Source organism: Numida meleagris, chromosome 2 (assembly GCF_002078875.1).
Source record: "Numida meleagris isolate 19003 breed g44 Domestic line chromosome 2, NumMel1.0, whole genome shotgun sequence".
Classification (NCBI taxonomy): Eukaryota; Metazoa; Chordata; class Aves; order Galliformes; family Numididae; genus Numida; species Numida meleagris.
In genome coordinates this window covers 111388963-111410547 of record NC_034410.1, presented here as the reverse complement: position 1 = coordinate 111410547, position 21585 = coordinate 111388963, and the positions used below count along the sequence as shown (strand labels likewise).

The 21585-nt window shown below is 41.6% G+C and overlaps 1 protein-coding gene across 2 annotated transcripts in view; it reads right to left on the bottom strand.

Moving 5' to 3' along the window:
* RAB2A (RAB2A, member RAS oncogene family) overlaps positions 1–16559 on the bottom strand; it is a 42306-nt gene extending 25747 nt beyond the window's left edge. The window contains exons 1-4 of one of the 2 annotated variants that reach the window (XM_021386577.1): positions 16477–16559; positions 16134–16256; positions 6503–6574; positions 2875–2942 (exon numbers count right to left, since the gene is read on the bottom strand). In XM_021386577.1, the coding sequence (XP_021242252.1) occupies positions 2875–2942; positions 6503–6574; positions 16134–16179 (186 nt within the window). In that variant the 5' untranslated portion in view covers positions 16180–16256; positions 16477–16559. Of the gene's footprint in view, positions 1–2874; positions 2943–6502; positions 6575–16133; positions 16257–16472 lie in introns of both variants that reach the window. The other variant, XM_021386576.1, reaches the window with a different exon arrangement.

The following is a 21585-nucleotide window of genomic DNA, read 5'->3' as shown; positions in this document are numbered from 1 at the left end:
CACCTTGGCAGGCTGCAGCACACACAGCAGTAAGCTTCTGGAGCTAGGCAGCAGGGAGAGCCTACCCAGGAGCACCCTCCACTGCTGGGAGATGAGGGGACAAACTGGCTGCTGGTGTCAATGCACGAACAGGAGTAGTGCTGAGACTGCAGCACTGAGCACCAGTACACAGTGCTCACACCAAGCATCTTTCATGCAAGTTCTTATTTTAATACTTAGTTTTTATTTCACTTCAGACTAGTTTTACCAGACATCAGCTCACACGAACAAATACTGGACTACAATTGCTGATGGGCATAAGTGTACTCCTTGAGCATGTCTTCCAGTGCAGCCTCATCCAAAAGGAATTCAGTTTGCGTACTCCCACACAAAATCCAGAGCGCAGTAAGCAGACCTTGTTTCTGTGGCCCACTCCTGAATCAAACTAAGATGCTAATGAAGTCAAATATTCTTGAATTATGATACAAAAAACCAACAAAAACCATACAAAAGGATCTCACTGACATACAACGCTGTTAGCTTCAGCTGCCCCTGTGAGCTAACCTACTCCTGCAGCGAGGTACATCGCAGCTTCCAAACACTGCTCTTACTAAGGAATACAGCTTTCCTTGGAGCTGCACTGATCCACTGAAGACAACAAACTGATCACCCTAGCATTGAAATATCTGGAAAGAGAAATTTGCTTACGAAATCTAAAGTTCTTATTTACTTTGAACCAGTGGAAACAAATTTTATCTAGTTTTGCGTTTCTTATGCCTCTGCTCAAGATGCCTCTTGCGCAGTAATAGATTAGAAGTAGGTATGTAAGAATAGCACTAAATCAGAGAAGTGCTAGTGCTGTGACTCAATGCATCAAGTGTTTTCTTAGCCATATGCATAAAATGAACTTTCTTTTGTCAAATAGAAATTGTTACAGCTTAATAAATATCAAGATAGCACCAGCAACAACTAGCAGCTTTTGCTAATATAAAAAAATCCAGGAACTGTTCAGCCCAGACAAACAGTAGAGACACAGTTAACAATGGTCGTTATGGACATATTTGTGTACCTTAACATTCGTATGTTTGAAGTGTGCCTCATCATATTTCTTATCTTACTATTTCTTTAACACCTTTGCAGCCAGGCCCAAAACTGAGCCATTGGAATGTAGGTTTGCTTATGAGACTTGATGACAATAGATTTATCCTGCGGTTTTAAAAAAATTGCACACAGTTAACATTTTAACTCCAGGCAACGTACTAAGTCATTCACTGCTTTCAACTTATAAATTATTAACTACGATTCCCCAATCTATTCAGAGAATATGAAAGCTTTCAATGAGTATTTTTAATACATTTATGTTATCAGTTAAGAATCAAGCCAAATAAAATCCCTGCCAAAAACAGCTTATAATTTATAATCAAGAGCAACTCCATTGAAGTTGTTGCTATCAGACACTTTGCAAGCACATAAGTAGCTAAGCAGACAGAAGAGCTACTCAATCAGAGGCACAAAGAAAAACACAATCTACTAAAAAGTAGGTAAAACTCATGTGTATGTGGGAAACAGGTAATAGCACATTAATAAAATCAGTTTAAAAGATAATGAAATGCAGTGACTACATAGGTAGTAAAATTAGTAATTTTGTCTGCAGACTATCTGTCCCATCTGTGCCAGTTTTAGAAAAGAAGGATCAATATAAGTTTGCCCTCGTGCAGCTGTATTACATATTAGAAGTTTCTTCCTGAAGCTTCTGTTTATGCTATCCTTATCTATTGAACTTATAAGCTCCCAGCCACCTTGGCAGTTTGCAAATTCACAGCTGTAGCAGTAATAATGCACAGGATTAGAAAAAGCTGGATGCACAGTCTGAACATAATTCATTTATAACATAGGGAATACGTAAGGTGGCACAGGTTTTAGACACTGTTTCAAATGATGAACTTGTAAAATAAATAAGGCATATCAGATTTTAGCAATGAAGTTAGCTGAAGTACAGCATTTGTTTACATTTTCAGATATACACACGTACATGAACGCATCTCCCTTCATTGATTTGCTATGCCAGAAAGAACACAAATATGAATCTACAGCTGTTTCGCTATCTGTTGGTTCCTAAAGGTACCTTAAAATGCTATCGGAAAAGAAAATAAAACTGTGACTTATCAAACAGTTAAACATTTGAGAAAGACAAAGCTATTGGCATGGGTGTCTTAGAGGTGTTGAATCATAACAAGCACAAACACTGAGGCCAATTGCTCTATGCTACAGTAACCAACAAGAATATACGTGACTTCGCTAACAGATGTTTTAAACTGAACTCCCCCTGAAAGTCAAGGTCTTTGGCTTTGTTTTGGTAGGCTTTTTGAAACTAAGCTTTTACCAACCCCTTCTTAACTGTCCAAGTATTATGATGATTATAGTGAACTGGAGTTCTTGAAGTTTTCTGTGAAAACAGTGAGCAGTATCTTTTATATCCTACATCGCAAATGCAAATATCTACTCTAGAGAGCTCCTGAATAAAACTAGTAGACACATGCCAACAGAAAGTTACATTAGCCAAGCCCTGCATGAGCATACAGAGGATAGACTACTTAGAGGAATCTAAGTATTGAATAATATACCAACTTTTGGAAAAAAAAAAAAAGAGAAGTGTCTTACAAATCTGACAAAACATTTCTTGTATAAGTTGAGTTATGGTGTAAACAGCAGAAATTTGCAAAGTTTTAAGAGCATATGACATAAAAAAAATGAAATTTTTTAGCAAATCTTTACTGTTCAGAAAAACCACAGAAAACTGCAACACTTAGTCTAGCATGGTGTAGATGGTGGGGAGCTTCACCAGAATGGCGAAATAAAAAGCTAGTGGAGTCATGTGTTTAAATAATTACTTACCGTATCCCATATCTGAAGCTTTATCTGTTTTCCATCAATAGTGATCATTCGAGCCCCAAATTCTACACCTGAATAGATTTTACAAAAGGTAACATTATTAGAACACATCAGAAAGAAGTATGTTTCCTAGAAATACAATACTGAGTTGAGTTAAATTACGTTCTTGCATTCAGAGTAGTTGATAATCTATTTCTCAACCCACTTCAGTTAATTCTCGAGCTCCTTTAAAGAGCTTCAAAGTTTTCCAGAAGGAACAAAACTGTAACTTTCCAACTGCTTTATAAATACATTGACTAGAGCAAGTGCTAAGGAGACATTTCCTACCAAGTTTTCCAAACGATTTAATACCTCATTCTCAGAGGAGAAAAACGTGTGCTTGGGTACAAATAGGAAACCGAATAGTTATAGTCATTTTTAACACTCTACCAGTGTTTTATTGCTGCAGGCAGTTTAGAAGAAATTAAAGCTACAATTCATTATCAATAGAATAGTCTAAACCATCAAATGAATGTCACCTTCAACAAGATAAACTCTGTTACTGTATTAATTAGAACTCATCTGCCTTTATGAAAAAAAATGCTTCCAAAATCCTATCTAAAGATTAGATCTAGTAACAGATGGAAAAAAAATTCCAATCAACAAATGAATTTCTTCAGTGGGAAAATTTACCACTTTCTATCAGTCTTTTAAAGAAATTTTGAGATCAATAAGAGTAAATGAAGCACAAATTTGAGGCTATTACTACAGTATTTAAAATATGAAAAATACCTCGAGACAGTGGACATACCTAGTTGGATAAAAAGTTTCCATTAAGCTATGATTCACATACCTACTATTTTATTAAAAAAAGACTTAAAAGCGTAAGTTTCATTTAAAATTGGTCACTGTCTAGATTCATGTCTTCAATCCTGATCTTGAAGCACTCCAAACATCTCTTCAAAAGCTTGCTGAGAACATTCTGGGGGCACAGTTACTTTCTGCAGAAGTAATGACTTTTGGGAAGGGAGAGGCAGGGATGAAGTCACTCTCCCTCCCATAGGATACTGGAGCTAAATGGAACCCACAGGCCAAAGAACATTGCAATCTATCATCCAAATAACTTGCAGTAACTATATCCAAAATAAAAGGAACCGGGGAAGGCGTAACAATGAGAGAGCAAGTGAATGGCAACACTGTGATGTACACTGCAAAGCCAGAGGAAGGTGCTTAGACTACCAGAAGGGTCAACATTTATTTCTTGATCTCAAAATGAAGACATTGAGCTACTGATTTAAACTCAGCAACCTTCCTAAATGTTTACACTCAACATCACAGAAAGGTTAAAAGTATCTATCCTGTTCCATCAAAATATTTGCTAAGAGAAAATCCTGAATTTGAAACAACCCAGTTTGAAACTGTTGTTTTCTTAAACAGGGAACAGAAGCCGTTCAGGTTTGCAGTTGAGGGTAGATCCTGAGCACAATGGGCAGAGCAAATAAAAGTTTACAGTAGTTTTTGCCACCCATATCCATCTACAAAAATCGCAGTCTAGTTTTGTCTGTTAACTGCATCCTGCAGCTTCTCCCTGCTTCAATTATGTTAATAGCAGGTACTTTCATTCCCTAATGAAGACTATATAGAGATAGTTGTTGCATTTTAAGTTCTTAAGTTTGAGTATTCTATTACAATTAGGCACAACTCTGAATGTAGCTAAAAGACAGGGTATACAGAAGCAGATTTTTTTGTTTTTTCTTATTTTCATTAAAGTTTCTCCTTGAATTTGAGAAATAACATGTTAAGCTAGCTATACTAAAATTTTAGGTTGAATTTTACACACTGAAAAGTAACTTTCTTCCAAATGTCCAATTTCAGTTGCCATTCTCTTGAGCTGCCCACAGTAGAAATAGAAACTGCACTCCCACTTGGTAAAATTGTTGTACTATACTGATAAAAGAACTACACTGATAATAAAGTGCTTGCATTACACAGCCTTTTAAAATCTACAGGTTCTCTGGAGTTTTAACACCATCAGCTGGAAGCGCATTAGATAATACCAACCCATCCTATCTCGCCCTGCATGGGCATTCATATCGCTTTGAACTCACATTCTCTATCTTTGTCCTCCTAAATCTGTTGGGGTAAATGAGAAAAGTATTCCAGCCAAAACAGACACATGCCCTAACAGTAATGTGGAAGGAAGCTTCCAGTCTATATCCCTCTCTTCTTTTCCAAGCAGCTTCCCATGCTCCATTCCAACACCACTCACTATGTCGCTATCTAGGTTCACTTCCTCATGCCACTTGCTTCTGTATCTGCTCCTAGATGTCAGCTAGCTGTATGACAGGCGCTGAACTTGCACCACAGCCATCCTCCTGATGTGAAGGTGTTTCCCACTGCCTATCAAGTTGCTGAGAAGCAGGAATGTGCCAGAGACTGCCAAAGGCAAAAGTGATATACGAGTGTCATATATTTGGCAGGACTAAAGAAGAAAAGATCACAATAAGTTATACCTCCATGAAGAAGATCAGGCTTTTTATTCAGCTGGCCTACCTGCTGCCAAGAACTCAGAAGTATCTGAAAACTGGTGTTAATCTAAAAATTTGAATTGTATCAGATGGCTACACACAAGCTGTGGAAGGATGGTCAAATCAGAAAAGGAAGCCGGTACTAAACCGCACCATACCCTCTGTTACATGAAAAATATTTATGTTTCAAGAGTCTATTTTAGTACTTCTCAACAGAGGAAGTCTACCTATTCCAGGACACAAACTAAAAACAGGGACTAGAGATACATTTTGGACAATGCTCAGCATGATTAGGAGGAAAGCTTAACAGGTTGAAATAACATGAACAAGTTCAAAGGTTCTGCAAACTAGAAGCTAGCATCTGTTACGCTTGACAGTGAAACTGAAGACTTAAGTTTGTCCACAGAATAATTTATTCCCACACTATTCCTCTTATTTTATGTCGGAATATAAATAGAAGTTGGTAACATTTACTGCAGTTAGGTCAGAGACAATGCATTCTAACAACACTTATCACTTCCCACAGTATGAATATCAAATCCTGCCTAACACAAACAGTCCTCAATCAACTGAGAAATTATGAGAAAATACCTGTCCCTTCCAAACAGAGGAAGGGATGCACATCATTCACACATCAATTCTTCTTTAAGTTTACTTATTCATCTTTAAGGTTAACTTTTCTTTGGTTTTATCTACTACTTGTCTTCAAAGTTCTGTAGCTAGAGGCTAATGTTCTGTTCCCTAGTGAAACATCCCCTGCCATTTGCATCACCTACAGTGCATTTCAGGTTTGACCAATTCTGTCCACATTCAGTTTTCAGTTTTTTAGCAAAAGACCACTAAGATGGTTATGATTTTTGTTGTTGTTGTTTCAGATTCTGTATTATCCCTCAAGTATGAAACAGGCGTCCATTTGGTTTTATTAGCTAACAAATAATCATCAGCTAAAGATCTGCTGCTGTATTAATAAGAAAAATAATCCAACATTAGCTTAGCACAAACTCATAAATGCACGCTGAGATACCCTCGTCACTTAAAACCCTTAAAAAAAAAGCCAAACAAACCAATCTTTAAAATGTTTCAAAACAGCACATTAGTGTTGTGGGGGAACCAAAGAGACGTACCAATAGTGAGATCATGGACTGGTTGAAAACGCTTGTCTGTGAACTGTAACAATAAACATGATTTCCCAACACCTAAAAAAAGAAGAGAAAAAAGTTTTAAGTAAATTCTGAAATAATCAGTCAAGAGTCATTATAAATTAATTATGGTAAATGGTATATATTGTTTAAAAATTCATCACTAGAACCTGAAATACTAAGTTGCAAACACTCATAAACACAACATTCTCGTAACAGTTTTTAAAGTTTCAGAAGTACTAAAACAGTTATTTAATTATTTTGAAGAAGTCGTTCTGCCTTTAGAACTGAAAAAAAAAAAAAAAAGGTTTCCTAACAGACTTTCATAGCACTATTCCATATCCTCTCACCACTCTAAATACGGGGCTTGCTATTCCACATCACAATTCTATGTCTACTTCTCTTCCAGGAGTTTCAGCTTTCTCTCAAGCTAACATGATCCTCAATAACATCTCACTACCACATTTCCTAATTTATCAGCTGAAGTAACAACGGGGATTTGTGGGCTGCATATGAACATTATGTGCTACGGCTCTCTATAGTTCCTAACAGGCCAAGAAGCAGTCCAAGCAGAATTGGTAACAAATGAGTTCACGTTACAACCAAACAGGACAACACAGCTATCCTGATCTCAGACCCACGTGGGTTAACTACTTCACATTACACAGATACTGGTCACTTTTCACAAGAAGTTTATTCCTGTTCTTTTACTTGGAAGGGGTCACTCTTTCACTTCTGCCCAGTCATATTTCATATTTTTAGCCTTATACAACTTAGCATTCATACATTTGATTTACATACACTTAGACTTTGCACTATATCAAAATAGAATTCTGTAGCATCCATTCTCCTGCTGGACTTTGTTTAAACTGCACAGTGAGGTGGGGCTATTTAAGCCACATATTAGAGGTCAGCAACAGTTGATCAGGAGCAACACACCTGACAAAAAAAAGATAGCAGAAAAAAAGGGGGGAGGGCAAGAAAAAGTAGAACCATACACAAGATATGCGTACCGGAGGTTTGCATATAGTGACATTTATCTTTCTACCACTAACTTCAACATTCCCAAAGTTTTTTAGTATATTTTCACAAGAAAACAAAGCCTACTCCATCATAATCACTACCCATCTACCATTTTAGCCTTAGAAGCTGAGACCAGTTTCAATTAAATCTCACAGAGATGGGAGACTTGCATTTGATCACTCAGAGGTAAATAACAACTGAGGCAGCAATTCCAGCCGTCTAAGCCAGTCCCTGGTGCTGCTGTCCCTACTCTTCCCTACAGCATGTTCATGCAATCCCTTCTCCACACTGCTTCAGAACTCATTGGACTAAGCCGTTTCAGTTTTCTGCTGGGTTAGCGTGCTAACCTGACAAGAAAAGTGACAAAGCAAACAGAAATGGCTTAATGCAGGATCAGACAAGCATGAGAGTGAGTTCAAATGAGGGAAGAGAAATGCAGCAGCCAGCAGATCAACAGCTTAGAGTGGCATGGAACTACAGCCCAAGGCAAAGTTTACAGCATCAGCCTTAACAGATTGGTTTTTTTTCCTGTAGCTCTCTGGCTTATGATAGCAAGCTGCCAGAACTAGAAAGCAGTTAGAGGTTACGTTGTATTCAGCCTCCAACAAAGTTAGTGGACATGACAGAAGTGGAAGAGGAATGGGTGAGCGCTGGACATAAGAAATAGGTTGAAGGACAGGCAGAATACTGGAGCTGTAGAGACAGAGAACGCAGATCTCTAAGAAGTCTTAAAATAACAGCCATTATAGTACTCACAGAACAGTGTTTACATACAGAGATAACTTTTATATCACCACTACTGAAATACAGCTGCCGCAGCACAGAACATAATCACCATCTCACTTCCAAAAACAACCTATAAATCAATCCAGAAATAGAACACGGAATAGCTTTTGCCATTAACTTGAAAAAGTAATTTCAAGTATCTGAATAAGCCTGAACCTCAAAACTATCATCAAATATTACCTGCAAAAATCTTACTATCATTAGAAAAATATTTCAAAAATTGATGAAGAAAATGACACTTAATTTGGTGTCCCAGCACCAGTTCTCATGCAGCAATCTGATATTCCTTCTTGGAAGGCTGGTGAGCAGCTTGCTGGTTCAGATGAACATACAAACACTAGGGTCAGCACAGCCCAGACGACGGACAAACACAGCCCTCTGATGCAAGCATGGTCTGTAGTTAGCACAAAGTGACCAAGATGCCTGCACCTGTATGTTCTCAAAGCAAGGCTTTTGGGAGCAGACTGATGGGTTCAGTCAACAGAAACAGAAGAAATTAACCAGTTTTTATTCAGTGCCATTCCAGCTACTTCCAAACCCTCCAGCAAAAGCCTTTGGAAGTCCATACATGTTGCACTGTTGTTGACTGAAAGAGTTTCACAAGAAGTTGCAAACAAAGCTGCAGCTCTTCTTAAATTTATGCTATAATCCACCTTTAGATAATGCCTACATTTAATAGCAACATTTTGGTTTCATTTTATATTTTTAACACATTACGAATTTGTAACGGGACATTTCTTACTACAACAGCTTGTGACCCACACACTTCTAGAGCATGAACAGACTGCGCTATCACAGACACAGACAGGAGCCTTTATCAGAAACAGGGGTCAGATTAACTCCTAAACAGTTTACCATCATGTGAGATATATCAATGCTGCAAAGATTATCTCACAGTTGCATGGCAGATAATTAAGTGACATACAAAAGTTTTACGCTAACTCCACTGGTTAATTCTTGAGCAAAGTGTCTATTTGTGAGATAATCATACTCCTAGCACTCTAAGTCTTCTGCCTGAAATGAGGCAGATTCCCTAGGAGTATGTCTCATGCTAGTTAGTTGTACAACACAGAAGGGACAGATTCAGTTATTTATTAACTTGTTCTCTGTTTTACTGCTACAATTACTTCAGACAAACCATCCCCAGAGGAGAAAAAACCCTTAACATCTCAAAACCAGATATGAGCAGATCTTGGATACATTTCACCAACAAGCAGCAAACAAAAGCTTTTGCTTCGGAACAAATTCAAGCAACAGATTATGTGCTCAGAAGGGAGCAGTAGGCTTCTTTACAAGACCCTGCTGCAGATTCACTTCACTTCTTAGTACAGAGTGATAGAAAGTGATGTGGAACTTGCGCCACAGTACTGTTTCACCCTTCCATCTCTGTATTCTAAACCACCAGCCTGAACTGGGTCTCTAAATTCCTCTGCCTTCCATAACAGCTTCCTCTTTATCCAGGTGCTGCTCTGCAGACAATTTCCATAGGCAAAACATTGCCAGACCTTTGCTATGGTCGCCATTGGCCCAGAGATGCTTCAACACCTCCTGACTCCAGCACTAGCGTTTATTTCCCTGCTCAGCAAGCCAGAGCAGCAGAGCAGCAAAGCTAACCTCTCCCTTCTCACTCACAAGATTATGCAGTGAGCTAAATCAAGAAACTGATCCAGCAGAAAACTACAGTCACCCAAAAATATTAGTACATGCATGAGACTAAGGATACAAAATAAATAGTGGAGTTGTTCCCTCCAGCAAACGCTGCTTGTAGCAATTTAGAAAGCAGCTCTGTAACCACAGCACTCATGATGATACAGGAAAACCAGTTCAATTTGCTTTTGGCAAGAAAGCATACTTGGTTCCTTCTGCCCTTCCTGCTCCTGAGAGTCTCTGTTAATAACTCAAGAAAAGGAAAAGAAATATATATTTTTATGCTTGATTAACTGTCAACTGCAAAGTCAGAGGTACGCTGCTGTCTTCATAAAGGAACTTCCAGGCTTTTATTACCACTAGACTAAACTCGCCTACTCTCAGATTACAGCCAGAAGATAGGGATCCACAACAATTTTAACCCATCTAAGTGCTGCAGTCCTGTTCCCTCCACTGATGTCTGAGTGTCTTAGAAAGCTAACCTGTCTCAAAACCAACAATGCAAAAAAAAAAAAAAATAGTGTGTGGGTGGGAAGAGGCTAAGTTCACTTCCTAACTTGTTCGTGTAAGCTCTGCTATAGCCCCAGAAAGGTGACAAAAGGAAAAAAAAAAACTGTAGCAGCAGCCATCTCAGCTGGGGCATCGATACTAAATTCTGAAGGCAAATCTCTGCAGTTAAACTGCTAACCGCCTCTGACGGCGAGACTCACTCCTTCCCACACAATTCTGCCTCTTTACTCAGAATGGCTCTTACACTTCCCTGATCACACCTGCTATTTGCTTGGTTTTGATTCTTTAAATCAGTTTTGTGAACTGAACTGTCTTTCTGAAGGATTGGACAAGTCCTGATGCTGATAGGTCAGAAGCAGAAATTTGTAGCTAGGATGAGAGATAACCAGGACCTCCCATTCTGGCAGCAGATAAGCACTGATGAGCTCAGGCATCTCACAGACTACTTTTTCTTGCTGCTTCACAAGACAGGGTGACCAATCAGCTCACCACCCACACAGGCAAAAACCTACTCCTGTGGTATTTCACTCTCACTAACTCTCCTAGGCCCATTTTCTACTGTTGAAAGCACTCCAGACCTTGGTAGGTAACTCCCTGGGCCAACTCAGCTGATTTACCCACCCAATAAGTAGTTAACTCAAAATGTGGGGACTTTTCTACTGCATTTGTGAGCTACATCAGCTCTTACTAGAGTGCAAAGATCCCCACAAGATTATGAGGAGCAGGATCTCCTCCTTTTACCTGTGATCAACTATGTCAGCTAGATGCCCAAGTAACCAAAGCCACAATTCTGAGATGAAATAAGCTTCCTGATTCTCCTGCCTCTATTAAGGAAATAAACAAAAATAAATCTTCAAATAGGCTAAGGCCTGCCTCAACAGACAAGTCTCAAATAACAGACTTTAAAACTAAATCAGATTTAAACCAGATAATTAAATAGTAAAGATGTCACAAGATACAGACTTCTAATCTGGCTTATGAGCTACTTCTGGTTCTCTACAGTAGCCTGCACTATTCTAGATTGCTTCCAGATGTTTCATGAACCCTTGTCTCATCACAAGCTGCAGCTCCTTCGTTCTCTCCTTCCTTTCCAAATACTGCAGCTTTTTCCAACTCAGCAAAGTAGAATTGCATATTACCCTTCCACAGGGCTATGCATAATAAGACATTAACTTAAAGCAAAGATTATCCTTAAACTCTTATCAGACAGTTGTCTGTCAGACAAGTCTGTCATTAACTATTTTTTTCTTTTAAATAAAATCAATAGGAAGGAGAGACTATACAGTTTCAAACTGCCATTTACAGAGCAAAAGGACTTCATATGCCAGGGATAAGAAAGTAAGTAAAAGAATCTTCAAAATCCTTCACGATGGCTACATATATTTGTGAAAAGCAGTACTGTAAAAAAGGCCTTTAAAACAAAACGCAAAAAAAAAAAAAACATTGCTGTAAGTTATTTACATTGATGCATCTGAAGGCAATAATGCAACTTTTCATTTCTATATTAAAATACAGTATAGATCAGCAAACTGAAAGGAACATTCAGCTTTATCACATTCCTTGTTGCATGGCACAACTCAACTGCTAACTCTACAGGTTTTAAAAACAAAAATCATTTCTAACAGAATTAAACTACACAAGGTTGTAGAAAATCTGTTTGTATACTAGATGATCCCAGCAGATTTAGAGAACTGCCAGTCATTCATTAAAAAAAAAAAACAACACTTGAATAAGACCTTTTTACTAACTGGACATTAGAATTAGTATGAGGGCAAACAGTAACAGACCATTTGTACAAGTATGCTTACAGTTTGTTATTTCTGGTTAACCACTTCTAAGAAACTAAGAAGCTGTACTTACACAACACCTAATATTTACGCTTTTGGGATCAAAGTATCAACAAAAGCATCTCAAAGCAAGATATAAGTAGCGTAGGTCCAATTTCCTGATTTTCAGTATGAAGAATTTCTCAAACTATCATGAATTGTTAACATCAGCTCTCTAGAGATAAAAACCTGTATAGTTAAGAACTATTGTAAGGGTGAGAGGCTTTAGCCTTGCGTATTGCCAGCTAACAACGGCTATCCTAGAACAAAGTACAGTGACACTGCAAACATTTCACAAAGAGATGAGAAAATAAAGTCAATTCAGTTGCTTCGTTACAACATTCGACAATCTCCTGGACAAGTGAAACAGCTGATCTAGAGTAAAGTAAGCTGTTCAGGTAAGGAAAGCGAGATCATAAATCAATCTTACTTACTCTCATCTTTGCTTAGTAAGAACAACTGAGATACCCTTGGTTTATAGGTAGCAATTATTTACTGAATTTGGAAAGCAAGTAGAAGTCCATTACACAAGAAACTCTGAGGACTGCTGAACTAACACATCAAAGAAAAGAGGAAGGCAGACCTGCTCATGGAAAGTGTGGTAATGCTGATCATACACAGACATTCAGATGGGATACAACTGACAAATTATGTTGGTGGCAAGAAATCTGACCATTGCAAAACTGGTATTTCAGACATACTAAAGTTTCGTAACAGTCTCTAATGGAAACTACTAAACATATTCTAATACCAGAAAATCCTATTTAGTGGAAGGGGGAAAATCCAGCCCTACTATTTAGAGAAATCTTATGCATCATTTTCTTCCCATATGGCAATACATTTGTGGTAATGAAGACACTTAACCTGTAAAGGAGATTTCACTGTCATACAGCGAAACTTCTGAGAAGAACAGGAAGACTTTCAGTCACTAACTGCAAAAACTGGCAACCCTTGTGTGCTAAGAGTGTTCACCCTGGCTCAGATCAAAGTCCACCTAAATTTCAACTGGTGGCCAAAAACAGAGGTGTAGGAAAGAGCAGATGAACACACCACCTCCTACTGGCAAACCAACTGAAAAATATCCTATCAGCCACAACACAAAGGTCTCAAGAGTAAGCCCCAAGTAGAATACCTCTTATATGCTCCTAAACATAATTACAAACTCCCGTGTTTAGGAAACATCCAGATCAAAAGACTTTTCCTGATAACTCTAACAGCAGCCAGTACACTCGGTAAGACTTTTTTCTCTTGAAGACACTAACACTGTTAAATTCTACAGCTGCTGTCCCACCGATACAAATCTATGTGTAAAAAACACATAGATTTATAACAATGATATCTGAAGTCCTGAAGAACAGCCATGGTATTTCAGGTTTCCACCACAACAACCACCCCAAATCACACCTTCTCCAACTAAAAAATATTTTTAATATAAATAATGTAACAGTCACAATAGAATCAATCCCATGTTCATAAAGCTACAGTGCTTGAAGTACCAGCAGAACAGTAAGCACGTTGATGAGTAACAAAGCAAGGAAAGGGACAAGATCTCTTGTCAGTGTTGCACAGTCAATTCCTGTGGCTATCATTTTAAGAGGCTGAGATCATACTGAATTCCTGTGTTAAAGTAGATGAAAGCACTGGGAATCACTATTTGGAGAAGACACAAGCAGGTGTCTTGTATAACTGCAGGTTTTTTTGTTGTTTTGTTTTCAGCTTGCATAACCCACGTTGCTTTGTAGTGCCGAAAAAGAATATGAGCTAAATGTTAACATCTGTCCTTGGATGTTGCTGTCTTACTTTTCTCCTACAGTTTGTTTACAACCATTTGCTGAGTCACCAAGCAGTTGATCCACTTCCAAAGACTCTCAAGTCTCACGGATAAATTTCTGTATCGCTGTGAAAATTACATGGCATGCAAGGCCACTGGTGGTAACGCTGTGACAAAACACCACTGGAACAGATTGGGATAGCCCCCATATGGAAATTTCCCCATTGGGAATTTCCATAAACAGAGCTACAAGTTCAACTGTCTTTGGCTAAGTAACAGTAGTAACATCTATACCATCACTGTGTTTTTGGCAACAAACAACCTTGCACAACATGAATTGGCTCTTCAGTACTAGCTACATTAGAATACTAAAAGACTCATAGGAGATCTGAATGAAAGCAAAACCAACTTTCCATTATTAGCATATTTGGTTTACTTCAATCACAATCACTGCACTGGTTTTAATTAGCTTCCTGTAGCAACTCTGAATAAAACCCAAAGAAACTAACAAAAAACAAAAAAACAACAACAAAGCAAACAAAAAAAACTTTGTGAGCTGTTTTCCTTTATTTTGATATCTCCCTTTTCTATCTTACTATTTCCATATTTGGCTCTCAAGAAGCTGAAATAACTACAGGAATGACATACATCAATTCTGCATTTCTCATTTCAAGCCACTGAATTGCAGCACAGACCATTGTGCTATGGATATTTCATTGTAAAAATTTAATCAGCGTACAATCAATATACCAAAGCAATTGTTTGCTGTCTTCCCTACCGCTTTAACAATCACAGTTTTAGAAATGCATCAGAATTGACCACCTGTTCCAAAGCACCATCACTCTCAAGTCTGCATTACTATTTTGCATTCTCCCAGGCAGACAAACTTATTTCTTCCCCAGAAGCTGCCCAGGTATTCTCCTGTCCGTTGGGATAACGAACTATCACTCACCTACATACTTAAAGAAAAAAAAAAAAAAAATCAGGATTTTTACTTATCTCAAACCTAACATTTCCAAAATGGTAGTTAAAACTGTGAGCTCTCTCTTAACAGCCATTTGTACTACAGCTTCTACTACAGCTGCCTAAAAAATGCTTGCAGAGTTTAAACGCAGGTTTAAAAAAACTGGAAAAAAAAACCAACCCCAAAACACAGTAATTGCAACCAGTGTATTTAATAACCTCACGTGTAAAGCAACTGCAGTGTTTAATTACACTCTAACTACAATTTGGCTCATGATGTAGAATTATGGAAGCATCCCTGGAAGAAGATGTAAGATGACAGCTGCGTCATCAAAAGTCCTAAGGGAGGCATTTACTCAGGTATGAGGAAAACAACAAGGAAGACGTACAATGCACACACACAATAGGCAACTATGCTAGCTACCTCCCCTGACAACAGCTGGAATGGAAGCATGCTACCTACATCCACCCCGTGCCAAGGGCACACAGAATACACTGGGAAAGCGGCTTCAGACGGTAGTTTCTACCAGCGTGCGGTTATGCCCACAGCAATCGTAAGCATCGTTATTTGCTCCGTAGCGGTGACAACCAGCACACCACAAGTTTTAAAGAAGGATGAGAGAGGGGATGAGACCGATGCAACGCACGGCATCGGTCAAGAAAAATAAAAATCGCGTATATCGAAGAAGAGAGAAGGCTTTTCCATTTCCCTCCGGCAGCACGGGGTGACACAGAAACGGGCCGCTCAGCACCTGCAGCCGAGGCCGGCACCACCGCGGCCCGCACGGCACGGCACGGCGGCCTCCGAGGCCCGCCCGCAGGCGGGGGCAGCGGGCGGGCGCGGGCCCCGCGGTGGCAGCCGCTCCCCGGGCCGCCGGATGCCGCAGGCAGCGCCGCGAGCGGGGCGGCGAGACGGCGACGGGCCCCGAGGCCGAGCGGCGGGCGGAGGCCCCGGGCGGGGCCGAGCGCAGGGGCGGGGAGCCGCCTCCCCGCGCGCAGCCACCACGTCGGCGACGCCAGCACTGCGGAAATGGGAACGGGGAGCCGGGCCCCGCGCTCGCTCCGCCCGCCCCCGGCTCCCCCCGCTTACCTGTGTCCCCGATGATGATGTACTTGAAGAGATACGCGTAGGCCATGGCCGCCCGCTGCCGCCTCTCGCTCGCTCCTTCGTGACGCGCGCGCTCTCCCCCCGCCCCCGCTGGCCGGGCTCGCGCTGCGGAGAGTTCGAAACGGTTAACGGCCGCTCCCTCCGACCGCCGCCCCGCCGCCGCCGCCGCCGCCTCCCGCCCCTATCGGCCGCTCTCTCGCTCGCTGCTCCCCTCCCGCCGCTCCCCGAGGCGCCCGGGAAGGACGCGGCGGCGGACGGAGCGCGGCGCGAGAACAATAACAGGCGCCGAGCGGCCCGGAGCCCTCCGGCAACGTCACGCACCAACCTCCTCGCCTGGCCCCGCCCCCGACCCGGAAGTGCTGAGGTAGCCGCGGGGGCGCGCGGGGGCGCGCGTCCGCCTCCCGCCGGCGTGCGGGGCGGAGCTCCGCGGCACGCGCCGCCCCCTCCGGGACGGAGCCGCTGCGTTCCTACTGCGGGGAGCTACGGCGTCGAGGGGGGTGGGGTTGTTCCTCGAGAGGAGACCGGGAGGAAGGGGATGCGTGGTGTTCTCTGCTTGCATCAGAGGCACAGGGTGGTAGCAGGCTGGAGTAGAGGATAAAAAAAAAAATCCATTACTGCTGTTTCAAGTGTTTCTGGAGGAGAGGTTCTGCAAAAGAAAGCCTGGTGTGTGGCTGCTGAGCCCGCTCGGAGCTACTAATCATAGAATGGTTTGGGTTGGAAGGGACTTCTAAGATCATCTAGTTCCAACCCCCCTGCTATAGGCAGGGACACCTCCCACTAGACCAGGTTGCTCAGAGCCCTATCCAGCCTGGCCTTGAATGCTTCCAGGGAGGGGATATTCACAACCTCACTGTTGGGGGCTCCAGAACTGGACACAGTACTCCAGGCAGGAGTCTCATGGGAGCAGAGTAGAGGGGCAGAATCACCTCCCTCGACCTGCTGCTCACGCTTCTCTTGATGCAACCCAGGATATGGTTGGCCTTCTGAGCTGCAAGCGCATATTGCCAGCTCATGTTGAATCTCTCGTCAGTCAGCACCCCCAAATCCTTCTCCTCAGTGCTGCTTTCAAGCCATTCTATGCCCATCGTGTATCTGTGCTTGAGATTTTCCCAACCCAAGTGCAGGACATTGCACGTATCCTTGTTGAACTTCATGAGGTTGGCATGGGCCTATCTCTCAAGCCTGTCCAGGTCCCTCTAAATAGCATCCCTTCCCTCTAGTGTGCCACTCAGCTTGTATCGTCTGCAAACTTGCTGAAGGTGCACTTGATCCCACTGGCCACGTCACCTACAAAGATGTTAAATAACACCAGTCCCAACACTGATCTCTGAGGAATGCCACTCTAATACTTAAAGGAAGCTTATAAACAGGAGAGAAATCCATTTTTTGCACCAGTGGATAGGGACAGGACAAGGGGGAGTGGTTTTAAACTAAAAGAGGGAACATTTAGATTAGAAGTTGGGGAAATTTTCCATTTGGAGGGCAGTGAGGCACTGGCATAAGCTGCCCAGAGAAGCTGTGGGTGTCTCATCCCTGCAGGCACTTGAGACCAGGCTGGATGGGGCCCTGGGCAGCCTGAGCTGGTGCTTGATTTAATGGTTGGCAACACTGCCTGTGGCAGGGGATTGGAACTAAGTGGTCTTTGAGGTCCCTTCCAACCTAAGCCATTCTGTAGTTCCACGCAAACTGGAACACTAATGAGTAACTCTACGCAGGTTTGTTTTCCTCACATACCATGTTTGAGTTCTGGCTTGGAAAATGTTTTTTTGCTTTTTTGTCTTTCCTCATCAAACTGTAAGCAGTCAGCCAGCAAGGTATCCCAAGTTGTCAGTAGCTGTTTAAGGCTTGGAGTTACAAGGGCCCAATGAGTTGGAAGAAACTTCAAGGTCTTTCTAATTCAGTGCCGCTCCATGGAGTAACCTGTGTACCCAGAACTTTGGCCCCTGAGCTGACACAGTGGCTTGGCACCTGGGCTGGCTCCATGCCGAGGCTGCATCAGGTGCTGAGGGAAGGGCTGTTGTCTGTAGGTATGGCTGATGAGACTTGAGTTGGTTGATTGCTATGAATTGGTGGAGCTGTTGAAGAGCCACTGTCATTTTCTTCACATGAACTCACAGATCTGCCTTCCTGGCTGTACCGGTCTGGTAGCTTTTAACTTTAGAAAGACTTTAATTTGTGATGTGTCAGGTCAGGAAGTTGGACAACACTGACTTCCGTCGCTTCTAAGAGCTGTGTGACTAACTTACTCTTAAAAACCTCCAATAAAGCTGATTGTGCTATATACCAAATCCTGTTTCCATATTGCGTGACTTTTCCAACACTGATTTTCCCCACAATTAACGTTTTTTCTCTTTTAGTCTTCTTCCCTTTGCATACAAGTTATATCTACTTCCCCATATGAAAAACAACGTGTTCCTTTGGGAGTCTTTTTTTCTTGCTTTTTTTCCTCCTCTGTACTTCTTTTCCCAGTATTATTGGTAAAGTGTGGAGTCCCAAATAGCAATTCTCACTTGTTGATAACACCAGCCTCCTCACCTCAAAACAAAGTGCTATCTATCTCCTGTCTTTCTTCTCTCCAAATGTGGTTCGGTTTAGGTTTGGTTTGGTTTAATTGCAGCGACATCTAAATTTGATTTTTCATCCTAGATCTCTTCAATCTGGTCACTACACAAATATAGCTATGTATTTGATATCTTATTATTAAATACTATTTTTCCCTTCACTTAATTTCAGTGGTTCTGGTCAAGGCCACTCACTCCCTTTGTCAAACATACTTGCTTTTTTAATTCCATCTCAGCCATTTTTTTACCCAGGCTGTCTATGAAAATATTGAATAGGTCTTGCCTGGTCTGTATAGAGCACTGGAAGGCCACACACAACGCTTTCCCTTAGTTTAAAAACCTTTTGTAGTTTTTTTTTTTTTAGCCAAATGTTCATGTCATAGTGATTTTTTCTTGCATTTTTCTTGATTTTTTTTTTAAAAGAATGTAATGGAGAAAAATGTCAGAATCTTTCCTGAACTGAAGATACTGTACATTCACTTCTTCTTTCATTCCTGTGGCTTGTCAGTGAAGGAAATAAAGTTAGTTCAATTAATGTTTATTCCTGAGAAAGCCAACTTGTCTATTTACTGCTTTTTACTTCTTGAACTTTATTTCTTAAACTTTTTTTCTTTTTTAATGAAGCCAGTTATACCACATAAATCAGCTTTCCTCAGCCGGTAAGTCATATTTAAGCAAATCCACAGCATTTGCTTTCTTGGATGTCCGAGTACCTTGTCTTCACCTGAAAACAAAACACCATGGAAAAATGTCTCCAGTTTCTTTTGGAGGATCTTTCCAAAAGCCACTTCGCCACTTCCCCATTATGTTGTGTACAAGAAGTGAAATTCTGATATTTTTTTAAATTAATTTGATAATTTTATTAATTTAATAATTAATTTCACTAATTCCTACCCAGAATGAGTTTTCTCAGAAAAACAGTTTTGCTTCATTCTCTATAAAAATTAGGCTCTGTTTTCATATATTTTTGTGCATGGAGGATCTATTCTCTTTCCTAATAATTTTCATGATAGAGGCCTTAGCTGAAGGAAAAGTTGCAGCTGGGACCACTAAAATGCATCCAATACAAAATTCAGACTGGAACAAGTATTCCTTAGTACTTGCTCTACCTCTGAAGTAAGAACTTCAGCTGGTGTTCATGCCCTTCTCACTGGTTTGTATGACAGCCTGCAAAGCTGCAGGAAAAGAGCAGATAAGATGCCATCTCATCCGGTGTAACTAAAGGTTGCTGCTGATAGAGATGGTGCAGCTGTGTCTGCTGCAGACCCTCTCTTGGACCCTCCCCTGTTTAAACTGTCTTCTCAGTTGGAGAACTGGACTGGGTAAGCATTCATTTTTCGGTGTTAGCTTTCAGACAGAACCATTTTCGGTCCCACAGCCACACAAGCTGTAATGCATTGGCAACTTTGTCACATGGAACCCAACTCTTCCCAGCAGTCATCGCTCCTCATAGAGCCCTCTAGTTGGAAGGCTAAAGCCCCTTCTAGACATCAACTATGCAGATGGGTTTTGAGTCTTAGCATGAGCCCTCTGCAGGAGCCACTCCCTTGGCTGAAAGGATTAAGGAGTCTTGTGTGGGTTGTGTCACTTCCACCATCTCCTCCAGAATCTCCTCCTTCAGCATCAGAGACTTCTGCATTGCTGAACCACAAGAAGTATTTATTACTCGGAGGGCTGGTCAAGCCTTGGCAATACCTCAACATATTTAAGGACATTTACCTCACTCATTGAATCTGGTCTCAGTTTCCTGTTTCTGTGATCTTCTGGTTTGACGCAAGCAAAACTGGCCTGAAGTGACTAAATAAAATCTCATCAGGAAGTGGAATTTCCATTCTGTAAAACTGCATATTGTTGACGGGGAGAAAATGCAGAGACTACAGGATTTCCAGTGAAATGGAAGTGTATCCTTAACACCCTTGCTTAGATGTTTTGGAGAGAGACCTCCTTTCCTGTTTCTGCTTTGGCAGCTGGTAAGCTGGAGAGGTAACCGTCCTGCATGCAGCCCATGGGGCCTAGTTGCTGCTCAGCTCTGTCCAGCACAGCCGATGGACAGACAGACGAACCACTGATGGTTGTCCAGTCACCTGAAATGCTTTAAAAGTTTCACATCTGCATGTTCACAAAGTGTTTCAGTCACTTGCAATGCTGCTGGTGGTGTACTGATGGAATCAGTCTTTGGTAGAGGCTTGCGAGGATCATAGAATCATAGAATGGTTTGGGTTGGAAGGGACCTTTAGGATCATCTAGTTCAACCCCCCTGCTATAGGCAGGGACACCTCCCACTAGACCAGGCTGCTCAGAGCCCCATCCAGCCTGGCCTTGAATGCATCCAGGGAGGGGGCATCGACAACCTCTCTGGGCAACCTGCTCCAGTGTCTCACTACTCTCACAGTAAATAATTTTGTCCTGATATCTAGTCTAAATCTACTCTCTTCCAGTTTAAAACCATTTCCCCTCATCCTGTTGCTACATGCCCTTATAAAAAGTCCCTCCCCAGCTTTCCTGTGGGCCCCCTTCAGGTACTGGAAGGCCACTATAAGGTCTCCTCAGAGGCTTCTCTTCTCCAGGCTGAAGAGTCCCAGCTCTCTCAGCCTGTCCTCATAGGGGAGGTGCTTCAGCCCTCTGATCATCATTGTGGCCCTCCTCTGGCCTCACTCCAACTGTTCCATGTGTTTCTTGTGTTGGGGGCTCCAAAACTGGACACAGTACTCCAGGTGGGGTCTCACAAGAGCAGAGTAGAGGGGCAGAATCACCTCCCTGGACCTGCTGCTCACACTTCTCTTGATACAACCCAGGATACAGTTGGCCTTCTGGGCTGCAAGCACACATTGCTGACTCATGTTGAGTTTTTCATCAATCAGCACACCCCCAAA